Source organism: Diadema antillarum, unplaced genomic scaffold (genome assembly GCF_040938485.1).
Source record: "Diadema antillarum isolate AM-2024a unplaced genomic scaffold, OU_Dant_1.0 scf00000059, whole genome shotgun sequence".
Classification (NCBI taxonomy): domain Eukaryota; kingdom Metazoa; phylum Echinodermata; class Echinoidea; order Diadematoida; family Diadematidae; genus Diadema; species Diadema antillarum.
This window is the reverse complement of record NW_027270948.1, coordinates 519,889-541,497: the sequence shown is the minus strand read 5'-3', so window position 1 is coordinate 541,497 and position 21,609 is coordinate 519,889. Positions and strand designations below refer to the sequence as shown.

At 39.1% G+C, this 21,609-nt stretch overlaps 1 protein-coding gene across 2 annotated transcripts; it reads right to left on the bottom strand.

The window, feature by feature from the left end:
- Nucleotides 1-329: 329 nt before the first annotated feature.
- Nucleotides 330-19,946, bottom strand: LOC139715994 (nuclear receptor coactivator 4-like). Of its 2 annotated transcripts, none has more exons than XM_071627552.1 (8): nucleotides 19,804-19,946; nucleotides 8,724-8,940; nucleotides 5,492-5,721; nucleotides 4,805-4,955; nucleotides 4,168-4,327; nucleotides 3,416-3,617; nucleotides 3,037-3,154; nucleotides 330-2,624 (listed from the first exon to the last, which is right to left on the bottom strand). In XM_071627552.1, exons 2-8 carry the CDS (start codon nucleotides 8,841-8,843, stop codon nucleotides 1,701-1,703), a joined length of 1,905 nt encoding a protein of 634 aa, XP_071483653.1. In that variant the 5' UTR covers nucleotides 8,844-8,940; nucleotides 19,804-19,946; the 3' UTR covers nucleotides 330-1,700. The 2 variants fall into 2 exon arrangements, with proteins under 2 accessions (XP_071483653.1, XP_071483654.1); XM_071627553.1 differs by having other exon boundaries at nucleotides 4,168-4,324.
- Between the last annotated feature and the right edge of the window lie 1,663 nt (nucleotides 19,947-21,609).

The window sequence follows — 21,609 nt, the reverse complement described above, 5'->3', positions numbered from 1 at the left end:
ATAAAGACATACGAGATACCTGTATCTGCAGTATGTCTGACAAAATACACACATACACCACTGTATGTAGCAAATATAACTTTCACATAATGATTTTTTTTTTCAAGTGCTGTAATGTTCATATTCATGAGCACAATTACTATTTTTTTTACATGTCAATCAAAACACCAACCAGCAAGACAAACTGTATGAGGTTCCTGAACCTACAGTACTGAGTATCTGGCAAGTGGCACTTATTTGTATATTTAATACAATTCATATACAGTATTTGGTTACAATGTAAATACACCTATCACAGTTCAAGGTAATACATAATCAACTTTAAAAAAAACACTACTCCTCTGCTTACAGTAACACACATAAAAACAAGACACTCTGAGTGTGAGTGATGCTACAAATCTCTGCTGGCTCATATTCAAGTAAAATTTTGAGGGTGTCAGAAAAATCACAACCAAGGCTCCATGATGTGAAGCGGTGCTCAATAATATGGACAGGTGATGTATACTCTTGCTGTTGAAAATGGTGTGAGGATATATACCATTCTCTGTGTAGCTTTTCAAATGCTGGTTCAGTTTATAGTTACATGAACCAAAGTAATATAAGCACAAAGTACATCGTGAAATAGACATGCTGTTGTGACCTTTACTTTCATAAAATGTGAAGAAAAATGAGCTTTAGTACTTGGCACAGTGACATATGTTGAATAGTACAAACATCCAGACTAGCATGTTTTATAATGAATGTTTTTATCTTTGGGTTTGTTGTTGTTGTTGTTGTTTACTGTAACAGAATTCAAGTATGGCCATTCAACCTGCAACAACAAAGGTAAATCATTGATATACACTGTTTTAATGGTACACTGAATGTTCTTTAATTCTAATGAAATATACCAAGAAACACATACACTATTGAGAACAAACAGGGCAGAGGCATAGTTTGAAAAAATCTATTAGTAAGGTTTGGGGTAGTTTGAAAAAAAAATATGGAAATAAATGATGAGATATTGACAAAAATGATCATTTAAAGCTTTGCCTGTATCTATCAGTAAGGTTTGAGGTACAGAAATATGATTTGGCATGCCATAACCAAGGTTACCGTCATACCCCAGTTAACAGTGTTGTATAGTGGCAAGATGTAAAGTTACACATCGCTATCATGGCAACCAAAGATTAGCGATAACTTTTGCAATGCCAATTCATCCCTGCACTGTTATATTCAATGTAATTACAATGAGAATAAAAATTTCCATAATTATTTCCCAAACCTTATCATAATTTCTAACAGAGGTTTTACAGTTGTTCAGAAAGAGATCATTTCAAGAAACTCGGCCGATGATTACTTATTTTTGTTTGTGGACTAAGAGTGCATAGTGCAGTGGTAATGGTGTTGCCAGTGCACTCCCATTATAAATATGAACATGGTTACAACAAAATTCTCATTGCAATGAAATGAAAATTCATCTCAAAAACTTAATTATCTATATATCTTTATGTATATATTACTGAATCTTTCTTTATATAATTTAGTGTTAAGCTATAACAAAAATTAAAGAAAATCAGCAGTCCCAAGGACTTTGTTATAATGGGAATGCACTGTACTGTAATTACTGGTTCCGCCCTGAAGCAGTGCTACAATGTACCCTAATTATCATCCCTCACATTACTTCGGGTTTTCACTCATAAATTCTTACAATGCTTGCCTTACTTTTGCAGCCACTGGTTGACATCCATGGGAATGGTGAAATAAGGAAAGCCAATAGCTCTGATCTTAAAAAGAGTAGATCCAGATGCCTGTGCCATAAGCCACTTTTCTGTGGCCTCCTGCTGAGGGATAGCCATGGGTTCCTCCTCTGCCTTGGTTTTCTCGCCACTCACCAGCCACTTGGTTGCATCAGTTGCTGGTTCCTTGAAGGCCATAACAGAAGAGAGCAAGGGTCTTGGGATCAGCCACTCCTCTTCTGTCTTCTGGCCTTCCATGGCTGTCTTATTATCTTCAGTACCCATCTCTTCGTCATCTTCACCTTTCTTCAGCAGCCACTTGGTAACCTCCCGTTTCTCGCTCGAAGTCGGCCTGGTAGTTGTGGCTGATGTGCATCCATCAGATGGTTTTTTCAGCCACGCCAGGTTTTCCTCCAACTTCCACTTCAGGAAGCCAGAGATGATGCTGGACTCATAGTCGTTGGTTGGAATGGTGTCTGAGACAAGCCAATCCATGGCTTGACCAGACTTCTTCATTTCGACTTCTGCCCCAGCTGGTGAGCCCTCTGTGGAGGGTGGATCTCGTTTGAGCCACTGGTTCTTGGAAGACTCTGGGATACCGGTGAAGTGGTTGCTCGGTTTTGCAGCATCCCTGCAATTCTCATCACACAGACATTCATCAAAAGACTTGCATTTCTCATTTCCCTTGCATACATCATCGATTCTCAGGGAAGATGAGGGCTTCTCATCAGAAGAACCAGGGGAGGATGTTGAGCAGCATGAAGTTTGGTTGCAATCCCCCTTAGAGGCTTTCTTCTCCTGCTTGCCTCGTTTCGGAGGGCTGGTCTTTGGCTGACAGGGGACGGTAGCTCGAGTAGGGGTCTCCTGAACACACGCTAGGTCAGCCAGATCTTCAATCTCAATTGCCTGCATTAAAAACAAAACAAAACAAAACAAAACAATGGTAATATACGCATCAACCACATGGACACATAGACACTCTTTTGCTGTTCTTTGGCCCATCATAGCTAATCACAAAAAGTACAATTTCAGCACAAAAAGTTTACTAAACATATGACCACATCACATCACATATGTCTGAACACACTATACACCTGCTGACATCTCCAATGTTATTGCAATCATCCATTTGAATTTAGGTTTCATTTTCCATGTTATTTCTCTCTCCACCCCACATAATGTAAGTGTTCTATATTTAAAAAAAAAGTTTAATTTTGAAACTCTGAACTTGCTATTCCTAAAAAGCACTAACTCCACAGCTGAATGTAGATTTAGAACTTATCCAGGAATTACAGAGTCAATCAGGCACAAGACTCACCTTAGCTGGCTTCTGACTGGTGTTACAAGTGTTGTTCCCCTGGACCTCCATGGGCTGCTCATCCTGTGGACATGCTGGGCTCTTCCGCAGCCAATCCTTGGTGCTGCCAGATGGCACACTGAAGGTTTGAAGATATCAAACAAATCATTAGCCTATGATCATCACAAACATTTAAGTATATTGACTGCTTTGTCTCTTCATTTAATATTTGAACACATATCAAAATCTATATCGACATGAACACAAATATTACAACGGCAGATATCTTACTCCTTTTCAGGCACTACACAGTTATCACTCTAGCTATTGAATTAAACAAACTAATACAAAAACATCTTCTTGTCTTGTGTGACAAAACTTGAGGGACGAGAATACTCACAAGTGAGTGGACTTCTCCAAGTGGTGACGGCTAACTCCCACTGGTGCCTTGTTAGACTTGGGTTTGATCCATGTGACATTCGGCGAGTTCAAGATGTTTGCAAAATAGGACTCCACTGCTTTAGAATGAGCGCTTCCACCATCCTCATGCTGCATCATACTGGTGTCATCGCCATCATCCGCAGTAACCATTGCAAAGTCACCTGCAGAAAAGGATGTTGAGTCACGTATTGTTTGAATTACCTATGATCTTTCAGCAAAAGGAACCTTATCTGTATGGCATTCAACCGAACACCTTGCCCAACATACTTGCACTTTTTACCCATTTGGTTCCGTATAGTCACAATTTACAGTAATAAACCATTTTCATCAACAAGTCCAAAACCACATAATGACAGCAATTTGACTGCTACACAGTTCATCAGGACAGGTTGTTTCCCCAAGTTTCAGAAAAGGCAAGCCCACAACAGACACAATGCAAACAGTTTGAAATCAAATACTCTGAAGTTCATATTGAATACATACCACACAGTAATCACATTTTACAAGCAACAAGACAGAGCAGGGTAAAGGACTGTATTTCCAGCAGGTACTTACCAGGTACTTCAATGACTCTTTACCTTCTATCACTGTGAACTTAACAAATATTGCTTGCTTTTAAATGTAGACTGATCTAGTCTCACAAAATCCCCCACCCCATTTGTGCCAACCTCTACATTTATCCATCAACTTGTTACTCTGCCTATAACTTACCATTGCTTCCCTTCAGGAGCCATGCACTTTTGTCAGTTTCCTCCAGAAAAACAGGATAGATGATGCAGGGCATTTCATCCATTTTACCATCATGTGGTCCTGAATGCTCCCTCAGCCACACCTGAGAACCAGCAAACTCTTCAAATGGCTTCATGATCTGCTGCAAAAGACAATTCAGTTTGGCACAGCTATATGAACTTACATTTCATTATTATCATCGTATAATCTTACAAAGTTTATCAGCATTGCATGGTACCTGAAGTACAATAAACTTGCCATAAGTTGATCATGACAGGACCAAGGAAAATGCATCGACTTAAGAGTGTGCAGAAGAACAAGCACGCCGGCTTTGAATGTACAGTGGAACTTTTTATTTTCATTGACTTAGGCGATAATTCGACATATATGCCGTCAGCTTATGCAAAGTTGACTGTATATATTTAATACTCACTTTATACGAGTCTGCATTTTGCAGTGCTTTAATCACAAAACATTAACAACAAAACAGAGCAACAGTTCTGCCATTTTACAAAGGGTTGAATCAGACTAAGTTTGTTTGTTTTTCTCAAAAGGTGCATAAAGAAGTGCTCAATTCAGACATACATTGTACACCCTCTGGTCAAGAGGCAACACTCACTCTTGGTGCAGAGGTTTCATTGTCCTTTTCAATGCGAGGGCGCTTGGGGTTCACACTCCCGAAAGACTGAATGACTTTCTTCAGTGCCTTGGAATTCCCCTCAAACTGGAGAGCAGCATCCTCATCGTGTGACAATTGCAGCTGCTGAAATCTGCATGATATGAATTTGTGAATCATATGAAAAAGAAAGCTGATCATATCATATTGGAAATATGAGCAGGAGAACACATCTTCATGATTGCTTTAACATTTAGTCATTTTTTTATTTATCTATCAAAGACATATTAACATGAGGAATAGGAAAATATTTCTATGATCTGAAGATATTCATATCAAAGCTCAAAAACCAAAAAAACTCAAATATTACAAAACTGGGTCTGTATATAATTGCAGAGTTTTGGGGTTATTTTTTTATATTATTATTATTTTTTTTTTTGACTGATAAAAATGGTTGACATTCAACATAACAGTCATCTACATTCAAAACATTGCAACAGTCATCAGAATATTTGGTGACTGACATTTCTTGCTTGTGTTTGTCCTCTCTCTTTCTTAGTGTCATTCATTGATTACTTGTATGTGTAAGCATATTTGACTGGCATGCACGGTTTCATCCCAGCCGGCCACAGACCGTTTACTGTTCACCTTTTCTGTGCCTGTTTTGTCTATTTTCTTTCATTCTCTTACCGTTTCATGATGTTATCCACTTCCTGAAGAGACACTCCTGCCTTGCCAAACTTGATCTGGTTCACAAGTATCTCTAGAGCTCCCAACTCTCTCTTCAGTTCCTCTGCCTGGAGTTGAAAGTGTTCCCGTTTAACTTGGTGAATGGTGTCGACCTGGTTGAGAAGATGCACTTCTCGGCAGCGCAGGCTTTCAAACTGTCGACTGAAACAGAGCTGGATATCTCCCTTTGTCTGAAAATGAATGGAAAATCAACAAGCATATTAAAATTATGCAACAATAGACTATATACCTTTATGTATATCCACCAAGAAGATTATGTTTCTGCTGATATGTTTTTGTTCTTTTTTTGTTCTTTGTTTGAGTGTCAAGGCACAAAGTTTGACATAGTATATAGATCGGACACAATTTTCTAAAAAGGTCAGAAATACATCATGATATTGCCACTGGCCCTGAAGCTGGTTGAATTCATATGTAGCCAGAAAATGACATCTTCATTATAAAAGATTAGGTTACTTTTGACCTTGATCTTTTACCTAGCAATACTAACAGATTAAGTTCGTGCAGATAATTGTCAATATACAACAAGTATTTCTACCGTGTCCACTAGATTGCATCACAAGACATTCCTAGCTCTGTAGCTGAATAAAGTTCCCATTTTGGTTGTTATTGCCTTTGACATTTCATATTTGAAATAATCATCACATTATCCTGGAAACAATAACATATTTATTCTTGCCCTTCCTACTAAATTACAATGTACATGTCACAATTGCACATTCATAGACGAAGCTACACTTGTACAGCTGTACAGCTTAAAATGGCCACTTTTAGTCACAGTGACAGTGACATTTGACCTTTATCTTGAGGGATTTTGCCAAGAATTGAATCAGCATATTTAATGCCTCGTATAGCAATACTGTAACCAATGTATGTACCCTGTTCATTGAGTAGTTCTACTTTTAAAAAATTGCAATCAGATCTGGGACAGGCACAACTTACACATGGACCACCTAAAGGTACTATGCCGGCAGCTTCATTTTGGGCAAAGACCTGAAAAATACTGGACAATCTCATAACAAGGTCTATAACACCACAAACTATATTTCTGGATATTAAGAATTTTCCATGGTTAAAACTATCTACATGTATAGGACTCATGAAACTTTGCTTCCATGGATGAACAATATTTGGGGGAAATGAGCTGCCTTGCTGGTGACTCTCTGAGCACTTTTAGCTGTTATGGGATTGTATGTAAATCACTAAAAAGACCATGAATTTTCCCAAGTTTTATAGCTGAAACCAAAAGAAAGTTAACATGCAAATCTGCAACTTATCTTAGCAGTAATCATGACGGATCATCATTCCAAGAGACCAGATGCAGTAATTGTGCTCTCAGTGAAACAATAAACATTGCAACAGAATGTCATTATTCGTAACAAAGGAGTACGGTACATTCACTTTATAACCCTAGAGTAGGTAAATCCGTCAGTTTTTAATGTTAGGCACTATGTGATATTTAGTTTGTACACATATCAGTGATCAGAGAGGGCGTTGTGCCTGTCTCTGAAGGGCAAGAAAACAGAGAGTACTGGAATCAGATGGTCAGATATTGTGTGTGCCTCAAAGGTTTGGGATTTCCTGGCCTATTTGGCAGGAAGAAGTGATTCTGGAACTACAGCTGCTATTGGCTTAAATCTTAGCATGTGACTGTCTCTCCTTCCCTTTGTGGCACTGTCTAAACTTCCACATTGATGTTATACAGGTGAGGTGACATCATATGCTATTCCTGGAAACCTGGCAATAGCTGACATTTCTCTTGTGGAAACTGATACTATACAAGCAACGATGATCTCAGATAGAAACAGTGTATGCTGTGTATTGCAGTAGAGGCCAGAAGTTTTTGTTCTACTTTGAGTGGTCAACATAAACAACTGAGTTTCAAACCATAATGTGGGAATAGGTCCAGGTAAGTTCTTTTTTAAGCCCACTTCTAATCAAGGTAAGCTCTTTCGTAAACTCAATCACTCATATATACAGTGACATAGCAAGATATAATGTATGTATTAGTCCTTCCATCAACATACATGCGCAATGTACAAATCTTGCATTATCAGCATCTGTACTCCTTATTGCATTTAACAGCCAATGATTTGATATGTTCCTGTTATGTGGATTGTCATTCGCAGATTCAGTTTGTTGGCACTGTGTGTGTTTTAAAAGTGGATAGTTTCATTCAAGTAATTTTTCACGCTCTGCCAGGTGAGATGAGTCTAACACATTTTAGATTAAGTTTAAAATATCAATTCCACTCATAAATTATATTCATTTCTGGTATCTTTCCTTCTGTTTGCGTTTGTTACATACTCAAAAAGCTGCATCACCTCTCCCTCACATTTATCCCAAAGTTAAATTATCCTTCGAGTTTATGTCAGGTTTAAAGGTCCTGTTTACCTTTGGGAGCAGTGATTTTTAAAAAAAAATTCAAGATATCACATTTGATGCATATGTGTTGGTCTGTTGTATCACAAAACATCCTACCATATAAAATTTTCACAATAAAGCCTAAAATATAAGGATATATCAGCATTTTTCATTAATATACCATAATAAACCTCAATAAACCATAACTGTAGACAGTTTAGTCTGGAAACACGTTTATTATAAATTGTTCACATTTTGTGTATTTACAATACTTAACATCGATTATACGGATTCAAATATTTACAGTGGTTGTTTCTATCCCTAACTTACATTTTAGAACTATTTTAAAGCACTAATGCTGGGTTTTTGTTTCATCTGCAAATGGTAAACTATGCCTTTAAGTGTGTGGGTGTGTGTCACACACATACACACTGCTTTAGCTTCTGACCATTCGAGCATTGATATATTCATTTTCGGTCAGTTTCCTTCTGTTTGTGTATGTTTTTAATTAAATGGAATCAAGACAATAATCAATGGAACACATGGCAAGCAAAAAATATTTGCATGCTTTTATCTTTGCACTAGTTTCTGGTTGCATGAAATGTGTGAAAATTTCCATTTTTACAGTAATTGACTTGACTTGTGCAAGAAGTCATGTAAATTGTCAGGAGACTGGCCAGTTTTATAGTGCTTCAAACATACCTGTACACACAAAGATTACAAGTGTATTGTGCATATCCTAATGACTGGTTAACCATCATTAGTGTGAGTGACTGAAACACGTTAAATCAGTAAAAATTGAAATCCTTGCCTCTGAAGCATTATCTTGTAGCTGCTCCCGGACTTCATCAAGGTCTGTCAGGGCACTTTGAATCAGGGCCAGTCGCTGCTCAAGATTCTGTAGGGCACTGCACTGCTTACGAGAGTCCATGCTTCAGCCGAACTGTCACCCAAGTTTCACAGGACAGAAATGTGAGGTCTCTACTCTTGGATGGGTAGCCCTTCCAGCTCTGCACTGCATGCATACACTATGTACGAAAGTTCAGGCACACAATGTTAGTGTAACTACATGTAGGTGTATACATTAGTAAAATGCAGAGAGAACAATGATGGGTTGGGTACAGTAATACATATGTAAGTGTATACGATCACTGTATATTAATGTATACAAACATTTTATATACAATGTAAAGAGGTTTTCATGTTTCGAAGAGCAATTCTACAACATGTTCAAGCTGGCTTTCATTTAGATATATTCATGTAGAGTCAAACAGAATGCTAGAGGACAATAATAAAGTATCACGCTGAATTTTTAAGTTCTGGAAAAGAGATGGGTAGGAGCCAAAAGGCAATTTAATAGCTCTTTATGTGCCATGGTGTACAATGTAAATCCCCTGTGCGCCACATTACACTGCACTGTATTCTGAGACTGTGACATAGTCATGCTTTCCGAAACCATTCCGTTGATCAAATCTATGTAACTTTTAAAGTTTTTGTTACCCACGACATGTAATGGGCAAAGTAATAGAGAATTTGCCAAACTTTGCTTTGATATACAACAGGGCTCCACACTAACTATTTTTGGTGGCCCAAAGGCAAACATCCGACCGTTTTTGGTGGCCCGATCAGGCCACCACATTCTCCATTTCTGAAATTTTGGTGGCCCGACGTGCGTTTTTGGTGGCCCCGGGCCACCATTAGTGTCAAGCCCTGTAAACAATGTAAATTGCATGACAAATCTATGATTGTTTTTCTTTCAAATGACCAGTAGCTGCATTATTGTAGAGGCACGACATCTGCACACAAAACAGTGACTGAAACTTAGAATTTACTTGCAAATCCACTAGGGACCATCATTTGATAGTCAATCACACTATAAAATGCAAGCTACAACTACTGTACATGTGACAGGAATGGAACTGCAAGAAACGCTTTCATTGTACTGTGGCATTTGACGATTTATCGATCGGTTTGGGCGTGTTTGTGGGTTTGAGCAGAATACATATGTACAGGTGTGCGAACTTGGCATGCTGTCGACCGAGTCGGGAGAGCGAACGTGGCACATAAAGAGTTAGATGATGTGATTATGTCTTGGCCTCTCAAGTCTCCATATTATCAACGTACAAACTGTACAAACCACTCCTTTCTTTTTTCTTTTTTAAACAATGAAACAAGATGGAAACACTGCCGTTATAGCGAACACGGTTATAAAGAAATTCCGGTTACAACGCAGTAAAAATTCAGGCCGCAAAATTATCCGTTCTTTGTTCTTTATTGTTTATTAGTTCAGTTATAACAAAATTTCGATATAATGAAAGAAAATTGCTGGTCTCGAGGCATTCGTTATAACGGGAGTCCACTGTATCATTCGTTTTCCTCATATATTGCAATAATTGGGCAACAATGAGTGTTTAACTCTTTAATATGCCACGTACGCATGCCCAACTCAGTCGACCGCTTGCCAAGTTCGCATATTCTGCTCAAATGCACAAACCTGCCAAAAACTGATCTAGATACATGTGTAAATCGCAAAATGCCAACATACAATGAAAGCGTTTCTCGCAATTCCATTCCTGTCACATGTAAATGTAGCTTGCAGTTTATGTGGTGACTGACTATCAAGTGGTGTTCCCAACTGGATTTGTGACTAAATTCATAGTTTTTCTCACTGATTTGTGTGCAAAAGTCATGTATCTACAATAATGTAGCTACTGGTCATTTGAAAGAAAAACAAACATACATTTGTTTACAATTTATATCAAAGCAAAGCTTGGCATTTTCTTTACCACTTTTCTCACTACATGTTACATGGGTAACAGAAATCTACAAAAGTTAAAAAGATTTGAAAAACAGAATGTTTTCCAAAGGCATGACTACATATCAGAATAATGTGGCATACAAAGGGTTTACACCATGGCACACAAAGAGTTAAAGGACAAGTTCACCTTCATAAACATAAGGATTGAGAGAATGCAACAATGTTAGTAGAACACATCAGTGAAAGTTTGAGGAAAATTGGACAATCGATGCAAAAGTTATGAATTTTTAAAATTTTTGTGTTGGAACCGCTGGATGAGGAGACTACTACAGCTTGTGAGTCATATGCGTACATCAGTATAAAGAAAATATAAAGAAAATTCAACATATTTTCACTTTTTTCACATAATAGAAGAGCACTTGACTTGGCTCTTTCTAAAGGCAGGGGAATAATATTACCCATAACATTTGTCGGTAACGAGTCGGGGGAATGTGAATTTTATTTTCATAAGATGAAATTTTGTGAAATTCTCTTTATATTTTCCTTATATTGTTGTACGCATGTGACATCTAAGTTATTCACACACTGCAGTAGTCTTCTCATCCAGCGGTTACTGCACAAAAACTTCAAAAATTCATAACTTTTGAACGGATTGTCCGATTTTCCTCAAACTTTCAATGATGTGTTCTAGTAATATTGCTACATTCTCTTAATCCTTATGTTTATGAAGGTGAACTTGTCCTTTAATAAAATAGGCATATATTGCTACACTAATACATAACTTACAAGTACATCATTTTTACATTTTTCTCCACAAACCAAATCACTTCAAATACATGTATGCACACAAATATATCATGGCAACTAATATCACCATTAAGTGCAAACATGTGTAACTTTTCATTAAAACTTTTTTTTTCTACACTAAAAAGCAGTTCCAAGTTTGATACAGTGTATCTACGTACCTAAGTGGCATTTGTTCAACTGTTCAATCCCATTTTCCTGAACTTTTTTACACAGGAAAAAAAAAAAATCAATGTATACATGTACACGTAGTTCACTACCACTACCTACTATTTTGCTTCAAATTGTTTGGGCAGTATGAATGCAAACTTCTCGAGAAGATACCAGTGAAACTTCCTGCATGCACTTGGGAAGTTTCTCACTTCTTGCAAAACTATGCATGATTTTGAGCAGCTTTATCGCATTTGGCTGAAACTGAGAGAATTTTATGACGCCATAATACATTGTAGATCCATTCATGTTGTTTACAAACATTGTGCATTGTTTTGTAAGCTGTAGTGCATCTGCATTTTCTTCCTGTGAGAGACAGGAAGTATGGGTAGTGTCCTATCACTGAAACTACGCATACCAGTAGTTGTCAGTAGTGTGACTGCGTGCTAAAACTTCTGGAAGTTACCTGTAGTCAGTGGGAAGCAAACTACACTACACATGTACACTGGCTGTGTAGTTTTGCATAGTGCAACCACGGCTATTGAATCATTTCCAAGGTATGGATAAAATAGTGTAATTCTAGTACCACGTACTGTAAAAGTGGATATTTTCGTGTGACTAATTTTTCGTGCTCAGGCGGGTACGAGGAGTTTTGCATGTTTGTAAATCCGCAGAACGAAGACATCAACTACTGCTGGAACACCATGAAAGGCAAGCAAAAATATTCGAGTGCTTTTATTTTTCCGCTAGTTTCTGGTTGCGCGAAATGCACAAAAATTTCAACACCGCGAAAATTTCCACTCTTACAGTATTCAACCTGACCTTTGACACTTGACCTTCCACCTCATGACCAAAACTTCCCAAAAGAATCACTGCTGGGCAATACATGTACTGACATGGTACAACACTGTACATGTATAGTTATTACACTGTAGTACCAAGTTTAATGAAGATGCCCTGAACCATTTCCATGATACAGGTGTACGGTGAAAAGGTAGTTTTAGCATTTTCACATGACCTTTTTCAGGGGTGTCTAGTACCTAGGGTAATGATTTTGGCCCTGGGGTGGTATTCTGAGGTCGTAATTAAGTCTGTAATTAACTTCGTGATTAAGTCGTGAAGTTAATAGGACCTTAATCATGGGCAAAATCGGTATTCTGAGGACGTAATTAAGGTACATTGTATGATTAAGTCCCCTGTAATTATCTTAGGTCCCTCCCATCTAATTGTTATTCCATCCAATCAGACGCGTTGTTAGAAGCCAAAATGATGACTATACGCGCAAATATGCTCTCAATGCGCGCTCCTCCACGCCCCCTGTAATTACAACCCAAGAGCTCCGTGCGCACACTCCGGTATTTGATTACAACCCCTCACCTACGCACGCGAAGATCTCAACCTCTTTGCTCACATAAAATGACAAAATTCCTCGAAGATCGGCTATATTTCTTTTTTTCTCTGAATTCTACGGATACCACGATAACAACATTCAACCGCTCCTCGGTTACCGAAGACGGTAAGCATCGTTGTGGCAGAGAAAACACGATGTATTGCGTGATATCGGAGTAGTTAATGACACTCTTTGGTATCATTAAGTTTTCCATTAACTTTCATACTTAATTACACCCTCAGAATACCGATTCGTAATTAACTCTGTGATTATGTCCTCTCAGAGGTGCGCGCGCATTGATACGCGCAAACGCGTAGGTCCTTCCCGCCAAAACGCTTGTTGCTATGGTAGTTAATATACCCCCTACTTAATCATGCTCTCAGAATACCAATTCTGTAATTAAGTGCTAATCAGACACTTAATTAGCTCTCAGAATACGGCCCCTGATTTCTATACCAGTAGAACCAGGGGGCATTTCATGAAGCGTTTAGGTCAGATATTTTTCTGACAAACTGTTATAACTTGAGCTACTGAAATCCTTGCATCTAATTGGCTGAGAGCAATTTTGTCCGACAAGTTTGTCGGACAAAATGCTTCACGAAATGCCCCCCAGGGGGGCGTTTCATCAACGAGTTCGTCGGAGGTTTTCACCGACAAATTTGCTATCAGCCAATCAGACGCAAGGATTTCAGTACTTAGCTTTTAACAGTTGTCAGTGTAAATCACTGACAAAAAGTTTCATGAAACACCCCCAGGGGGGCGTTTCATCAACGAGTTCGTCGGAGGTTTTCGCCGACAAATTTGCTATCAGCCAATCAGACGCAAGGATTTCAGTAGCTTTTAACAGTTGTCAGTGTAAATCACTGACAAACAGTTTCATGAAACGGTCCCCAGGTCTACTCTAAAATCTTAAAGGGATGATACAGATACAGTATTGGTGGAGATGAAAATTGGGCTTTTAATTTTTTGGGATATACCAAGAAAACACTTATGAAATAGTACAGAGCATACCATTTTAAGAGGAATTCAAATTAATTTGATGAAAATCAGGTTTTAGAATGACTGAAACATCCAAAAATAAAGTAAAACAAAGTGATCGTAATGAAAGGTACTTGTAGGTCCCATAATCATTGTGCACTTTTTATTAGGATTGCTCTGTTTTGGATTTCCAAGCCATTTTTCATAAGAGGTTTCTCATTACAAACTGTATCTCATTAAAAAATGTTACAAACCTGAAATTAGTTCTTAACCAAAATTAGTATATACAGGGGACAGTTTCATGAAACTTTTTGTCAGTGATTTACACTGACAACTGTTAAAAGCTACTGAAATCCTTACGTCAGGGGGGCATTTCATCAACGTGTTCGTCGGAGGTTTTCACCGACAAATTTGCTATCAGCCAATCAGACGCAAGGATTTCAGTAGCTTTTAACAGATCACCGACAAAAAGTTTCATGAAACACCCCCCAGATTGGCTGATAGCAAATTTGTTGGTGAAAACCTCCGACGAACTCGTTGATGAAACGCCCCCCAGGAATGGTATTAACGGACAGCATGGTAATTCAGGACACACATATTTTTGATGACATTCAGTATGCGCGAGACTTCGTAGATTAGCCTCAGAGAACGTTGTGTGGACCGAAACCACAAAAAACGCGACATAAAAATGTAAAAATGCAAAGAAATTCACATTTTACTTTAGGGGGGTGTTTCATCAATTTAGTCAGCGCTGACAATTTCAGCAAAATCTTTGGTTTTGATTGGCTAAGATGCTCTGGTCACTGACTGTTACTATGGTGATTGTCAGCGCTGACTAAATCGAAGAATCACCCCCCAGATTTATAGATGAGTGACCCGCACCTCGTCATAGTTAATATGATGCATGTTTAAATCACATTTCGTCACTGAAATTCTATGAAATCCCACTCACATACAGGAAAAATGCTGAAGATTCCAATAGGAAATACTCAATAGAACCACAAGTTCACTGATCAATACCAAAAAATTTGAAGCTATCTTCCTCAAACGCAAATGATGCAAAAAGTTGTGCGCTAAGGCCCCCATCTCACTAGGAAGGCGACCATGGCGATCTGTGACGATTTAACAAATCGTGGCGCGATCGCCGTCCATCTCCATTTTTGGCCTCCGAGGCTATTACACTACAGTTTCTCCGCGCTCAACCTGTGCTGTAGGCGATAGCGCCACGATAATACGACTCTGCCACGTTGTTGCCGCATTTCCAGGCCGATGAGACGCGCTGCTTCTGCGATCGAACCGACTGTATTGCCATATTCATGCGCTTTAATATCAAGACATCAATACAACAGTGATACCATAGGAGCGATAGTGATACATGTACGTGTACGCCGGGCTCATGCTACGATTTCAAGCGATCGGTGTATAAAATGGGTTTCATGATTGAAGTTCTTCAGGCAGATGTCAGAGTCAAACTAACATGGATATGCAGAATATGGTTTCACCCTTACATCTTTAGAGCATTCTAGAACACACCAGTTAGAACCTAATGTGAAATTGCACTATTAGTTAAGGCATCCATTCAATTAAAAGGGTAAAATATGTATATAATATTAAAGAACCGGCTTACGAGCAAACTACAAATCGTATCTTACAATGAGACAATTTTATGAAGATATATAATTTGAAAAGATTACAACTTAATTTACTTTCATTGACTTGGAAAGGTATTATGACAAACAAATAATTTAACAAACAGATTAGATTCGTACTGAGTGTACGTGGAAAAATGAATTTTATATGTTTATCTCCGTGTCCACCTTCCTGGTCTGTGCATCACTTTCCTTCATTCATGGTTGGTTCCTGTTACGTATATACCGGTACTGTAAAAGTGGTAATTTTCATGGGCGATGGGGGCCGCTTTTGATGCCCTTGAGTTACGCCTAACATGTTGCTACCCCGTCAGAGTTACGAATGTGGCGCTTTTAATGCGCTCGTGAGGCGATTGTGATACGATCTAAAACCGCGGCGACCTCGCTACGGAAGTTTTGGACATGCTCAAAACTTCTGTAGCGAGGTCGCCGACCATGGTGATGGTGGTGACCCTCCGCGCTTCTGAACCGCGCTAGATACGATGGAGAAGATTTAAAGCGATTAAGCCACGATCCGCCGCGCTTTGTCGATTTTTGATGATCGTAGCGGAATCGCCGTCTAGTACGTGAGATGGGGGTATTAGGAAGGACCCGCAAGGCCGCAACTCGACACCCGCGCTCCCATAGACAAAGCATGTAAAATCCAATTGGTGATTTTTCACAAGGTTTTATCGCGTGAACTGTTCGAAATGTTCTTAAGATAGACATTTTACCGTAAAATACGAAATTTGAGCCTCATTTGCTGATTTTTTTCTTTGTTGTCCACTCGGTGAGAATGTGTATGGTGATTTGTGGGATAAATTGTGACTCTGGTGCAAGGACAAGGTGCGAAAGACGTTGATTATTCCATTGCGAAAATGGTGTGCGGAATTATAATGCGATTTTACACCGTGCAAAAAGACAACTTTTTGGGGAGGGTATATTCTATATAAAGTCTATTTTCCCAAAATTGGAGTGAATAATTTTGCCGAATTTGTAATTTTCAGGACTTTGTGAATAACTCATGTTATTTTTGGCATGAAATTTTGTCCTCTGAGTACGGAATTCAGAGCAATGAAAAAAAAAGCGTCCGGCGATACGATCAACTCTCCTGCTGTCCTCTACACTAACTGTTAGTGTTAGACTTTCAGAGATTCTAACGTTAGAGGCCGAGGTCTATCTCAATGTATCATCATGTCTCTATAATGTTACAACCCCTTTAGACCAGGCGTCCACTAGGGTGCGGACAAGACGCGGACAAGACCCGGAATGCAAATTTGGTATTCCGCACTCCTTCGGCAACCTGTCCGCACGTTCCTGAACGTGTCCGCTCACTGTCCTAAACATGTCCGGGCGTTTCCGCACCTTCGGGAGAGAGAAAAATTTCCGCGTCCAAATTTTGATCGAGACCAAAATTTGGACGCGGAAATGAACTTCCTGACACCTTCGGCGACTTGTCCTGACGATGTCCTGAGGATGTCCCGCTTGTCCGGAACCCTTCCGCTCCTTCCGCACACGCTCCGGAAAGAATCCTGCGGTGTGGGGAAGCTTCGCGAATGAAAGCGGAAGACACCAGGAATGTTTTAGGACAGCGCGGAGCCGATGCGGATCTATATATGCAAGTGTCCGGAACCGATGCGGAAATTATGTGATCCAGACACGAAAATGTCGAGAGCAAGAAGGGAGGCGAGGCCCCCATGCAAATATCCCCATCACAGGCACACCTTTCGTCTAGTGATAAAGAACAGGTAAATCTAAGGAGTTCCCGGTCCCAGAAGGCAAAGAAGAAGGTAGTAGAGACTGTGTCAATAGCAACCAGAAAGAAGTGAAATCAGTCCTCCTAACCTCCTAGTGAGTTTATGTTGATTTGATCTTTTCAGAAATTATTTTTCATCTGAGTGACTTTCCTGGTTCCTATTACTTACTATGGTACATTTTCCTTTATGTTGTTTTCTTATCTTATTTGCAAACAAACGAGGTTGTCCCATGTGACAGCCCAGCTGAAAAATCACAAAAGTAGGTGGAAATACACTCAGAAAAAAAAAGCATAGAATTTTCGGCTAAATGTTAATGTATTATATAAACATGAACAAGTTGTTATTCATAAGTAAATGCTCTCTAATGATACAACATATTGTGAACAAAGGACAAATTCATCACACTAAAAAGCATGAATTCAATTCCAAAGATATACCTGTGGTCTCATTACAATGTATTGAAGCCCAATATAACAATGAAAGCTAAAGATAATGGAGGAAAATGAAGAATTTTCTGTCAATTCAAAATTCAAGTGAAATGAGAGAAAAAGCAATAAATTATGAACTCGAAAAAGTGTTAAATTTCTGTCTGTCTTTTTTTTTTTGCTGAGTGTTAAGTACACATTAAGCATTACAAATCATTTCAGAAATATTCTTTACCTGAATGATTTTCGTAGTTGTTATTACCTAATAATTTTATCTTCTCGTTTTGTTTTAGTTGCAAATAAACTCGATTGTCCAATTTGACAGCACAGCTGAACCCCCCCCCCAAAAAAAAAAGTGAATTAAAGTAGGTTAAGAATATTTCCCCATTTATACACTTCATTGACAATAGGCTAGTAAGCTCTCAGCATGAAAAAAAAAATTCTCGGACTTGAATCATTGCAAAATGTTCAAAAGTGATCAAAATAAGAGAGAGTTAGAGATGCACAAAGGTAAAAATGTATGTAAAAATGTTTTATGTATATATATATATATATATATGGTTCAAAAAGTTTGCGAATACCATCCATGTGACTGTAGGCAGAGAAAAGATTGTTCTCCCAGATGAGACAAATAAAAAAAAAATGAGTCGTCAGCCGACATGCAGACAATCCTGTTTTTCGACTTTCGGTGGTCACATTTGTAAAATAATATTGACCAATCATATCAATATAATATCAGTAGCTACTGCGGAAGCACAACAAGGAGCATCAACGAAGGCTAGCAGTCAAATGAGGAAAAGTCAAAGTCAGCTCCAAATTTATACCTTTCCATTTTCCCGGCATTGTCCGCAGTTTGTCCGCTTGCCTATCTTATGTTGTCCGGAAGGCATCCTGATTGTCCGCGTTCATTCCTGGTGTAATCCTAGATGCTTCCGCGCTGCCCAGCTACGATTAGCATATTCCGAGGTATTTCGCGCTCTTCCGGAGTGATTCCTAGGAATGTCCGCAGTCAGTCCGCGGACAGTCCGCGGACAGTCCGCGGACAGTCCTAGGAATGTCCTAGGACAAGCCGATTCACAAAATTATTCCGCGTCTGTCGCGGACAGGATGCCGAAATGACAAAAGTTGCTTCCGCAACCCTTCCGGGGCTTGTCCGTGCCCAAGTGGACGTCCGCCCTTACGGGCTTTAACATTAGAATCTATAATTGCATAAACTTAAGATTTCTAACAGCGAACAGTTAGATTTCTACTATTTCCAGTCTAAACTCATCTCAGAATAATATAAATTTTGACCATACCCAATCTGAGTGACAGACTGATTGCCAAACAAGAATTGTTAGAAAATTTATTCAATTCAGAGACTGGTCTAGAAATAAGAATCTATTCTTCGTCTTCAGCTAGGCATGGCAATGACTTGTTCACTGTGTATTTAAACAAGCAAGCGCAAGCACATCAAACAGCGAGAAAGGGAACGAACGCCATTGCACACCGCGACGTTCACACGTAGGCACACTGATACGAGAACAATACAATTCTCTGACCTTTTCTCAAAGTAGGTCGTCGGGCCCGGGGGGCGCGCTACGGGAGAACAGTCGTAGCTAGGTGTTCAATATCCTGTTTTGTGGAATGTCTGCCTTTAAATATATTTATGAATCAAAAGATTTGAAGAATAAATGCTTATAAACACATCAAATCAATACTTGTCTCATTTCTATTGAAAAACGTTTGGTAAATTCGTGGGTAAATCTTGCCGGCGACTCGCTACAACCAGTGCTGCAACGCTGGCACATATACATACCGACCAGCTAGACGGAAGAAGCGGCCGCGGCGGCAACGAACAGATTGTCAATAAGGACTGCCAACCACACAAAAGAAACAAACATTACAAGATATGATTTCCAAAACAGTTTCTCTAGAGGCTACTTTGTACCTTATGTAGATCGCATCAATAATTTAAAAGGAAAGTTTTCCTTTTATGTAGCAAATTCCCTTTTTACTTACAGATGCACGGCCTCTCTGCTCAGTCCGCCCGGCTTAGCTCGGTCAAATCAACAGGAAACGTACAAGAAGTGTACATGTACTTATACTCGACACATGTAGCGTACGATAGGTCCCATAGTTCGATCGATGGATGGATCGTGTGTGTGCGATCGCATGGGATCACCGCGTTCACCCCATGTATGCAGCCCACAGAACTCTTCTGTGATGCAGCCTCATCTAGTCTGCATGATCTGGCGCCCGTGGGGTGGCGGACATGCGCAATCGATCCGTTATCACGGTGGTGTGGCGTGACTGTGTGACCTAGCGCTGAGAACATGTTTTCCACCTCCCTAGGCCCTGGGACATGGTAATCACTGATAACAAAATTTTACTGATCAAAATAGAGATCAGTGGCGTAGTAGGCCCTACATGCACACGTATAGGGGAAGGAGGGGTATGTTAGCCAACAACTCAAATAACTGAAAGTCTTGCAGAAATTGCCGCTGTCTTATTTACTAAGTAACCCGTGGGAACATTTCTAAACCCGCACAGGAAATGGCTCAACTTGCCCCACCTATAATGGGGTTTACGTCAAACACGGACAACGAACTTTGATTCTGATGAAATAAAGATAAATCAATCAATGATAACATTATTACCTCCGCCAAGGGAAGAGGTTATGTTTTCGTTTCCGTTGATTACCTCCGCCAATCCAAGGGAGGAGGTTATGTTTTCGTTACCGTTGGTTTGTTAGTATGTCCGTGCGCAAAATAACTAAAAAAGTAGTTAACGGATTGGGTTGAAACTTGCAGGAAAGGTTGAGAATGACACAAGTACCAATTAACGATTAACTTTTGGTAGTGATCCGAGAATTTTGGGGGAATTTATGAAGGATTTTTGATATTTTGGCAGGTAGGGTCAATGAACTTGGGAGTTCAGACTGCGCGTACTAGTATTATTTTTTAGGTTTGCCTGCGCGCACTAAAGTGCGTGCTCTAGTTTCTGCTGGGGTGAGGCGCGCCGTGCAGCTGAGGGTTTATGACGTACCAAAGGCATATTGGGAAATCTGACAACTTTCAGCACACAATGCTGTACGTATGGGTGGAAATCACTGATATCTGCTACGGATCGAAGAACAAGATCAGTGGTGAAAATGATTTGCATGCTTGGCGGAGGTCTACGCTCTCAGAGTCAAAATATACGACAACGCTAAATCTTGTATTTCATATGGTGGTAAGAAATCCGATTTTTTTCAGAGTAACGTAGGAGTAAGGTAAGGTGAAAATTTGTCTCCAATCTTATTTGCACTGTATCTGAATGATTTTGAATCTTTTTTTACAAGAGAGATACAATGGTCTGAGCTCTCTATCTACATCAATTCACGATTGCTTTTATGAGAATGAAATGGATGTTTATATAAATTTATTCACTCTTTTGTACGCTGACGATACTAATATTGTACTTGCTGAAAGTGCGAATGATTTACAAGATGCTCTTTCTGATTATTGCTAATTGTGGCATCTTACTGTTAATACCACAAAGACGAAGGTTGTTATTTTTTCTAGAGGAAAAGTTAGAGATATTCCAAAGTTTTATTTTGCCAATGAACTTTTAAGTGTAATTGATGAGTATGTGTACTTAGGAACAATTTTCAACTATAACAATAGCTTCAAAAAAGCTATAAATAAACAAGTAACTCAAGCACAAAGAGCTATGTACTCCATGAAGAGCAAAATTGCATCTCTTTGTCTACCTGTTGATATTCAACTTGAGCTATTTAATCAATTGATATTACCAATTCTGTTATATGGATGTGAGGTTTGAGGT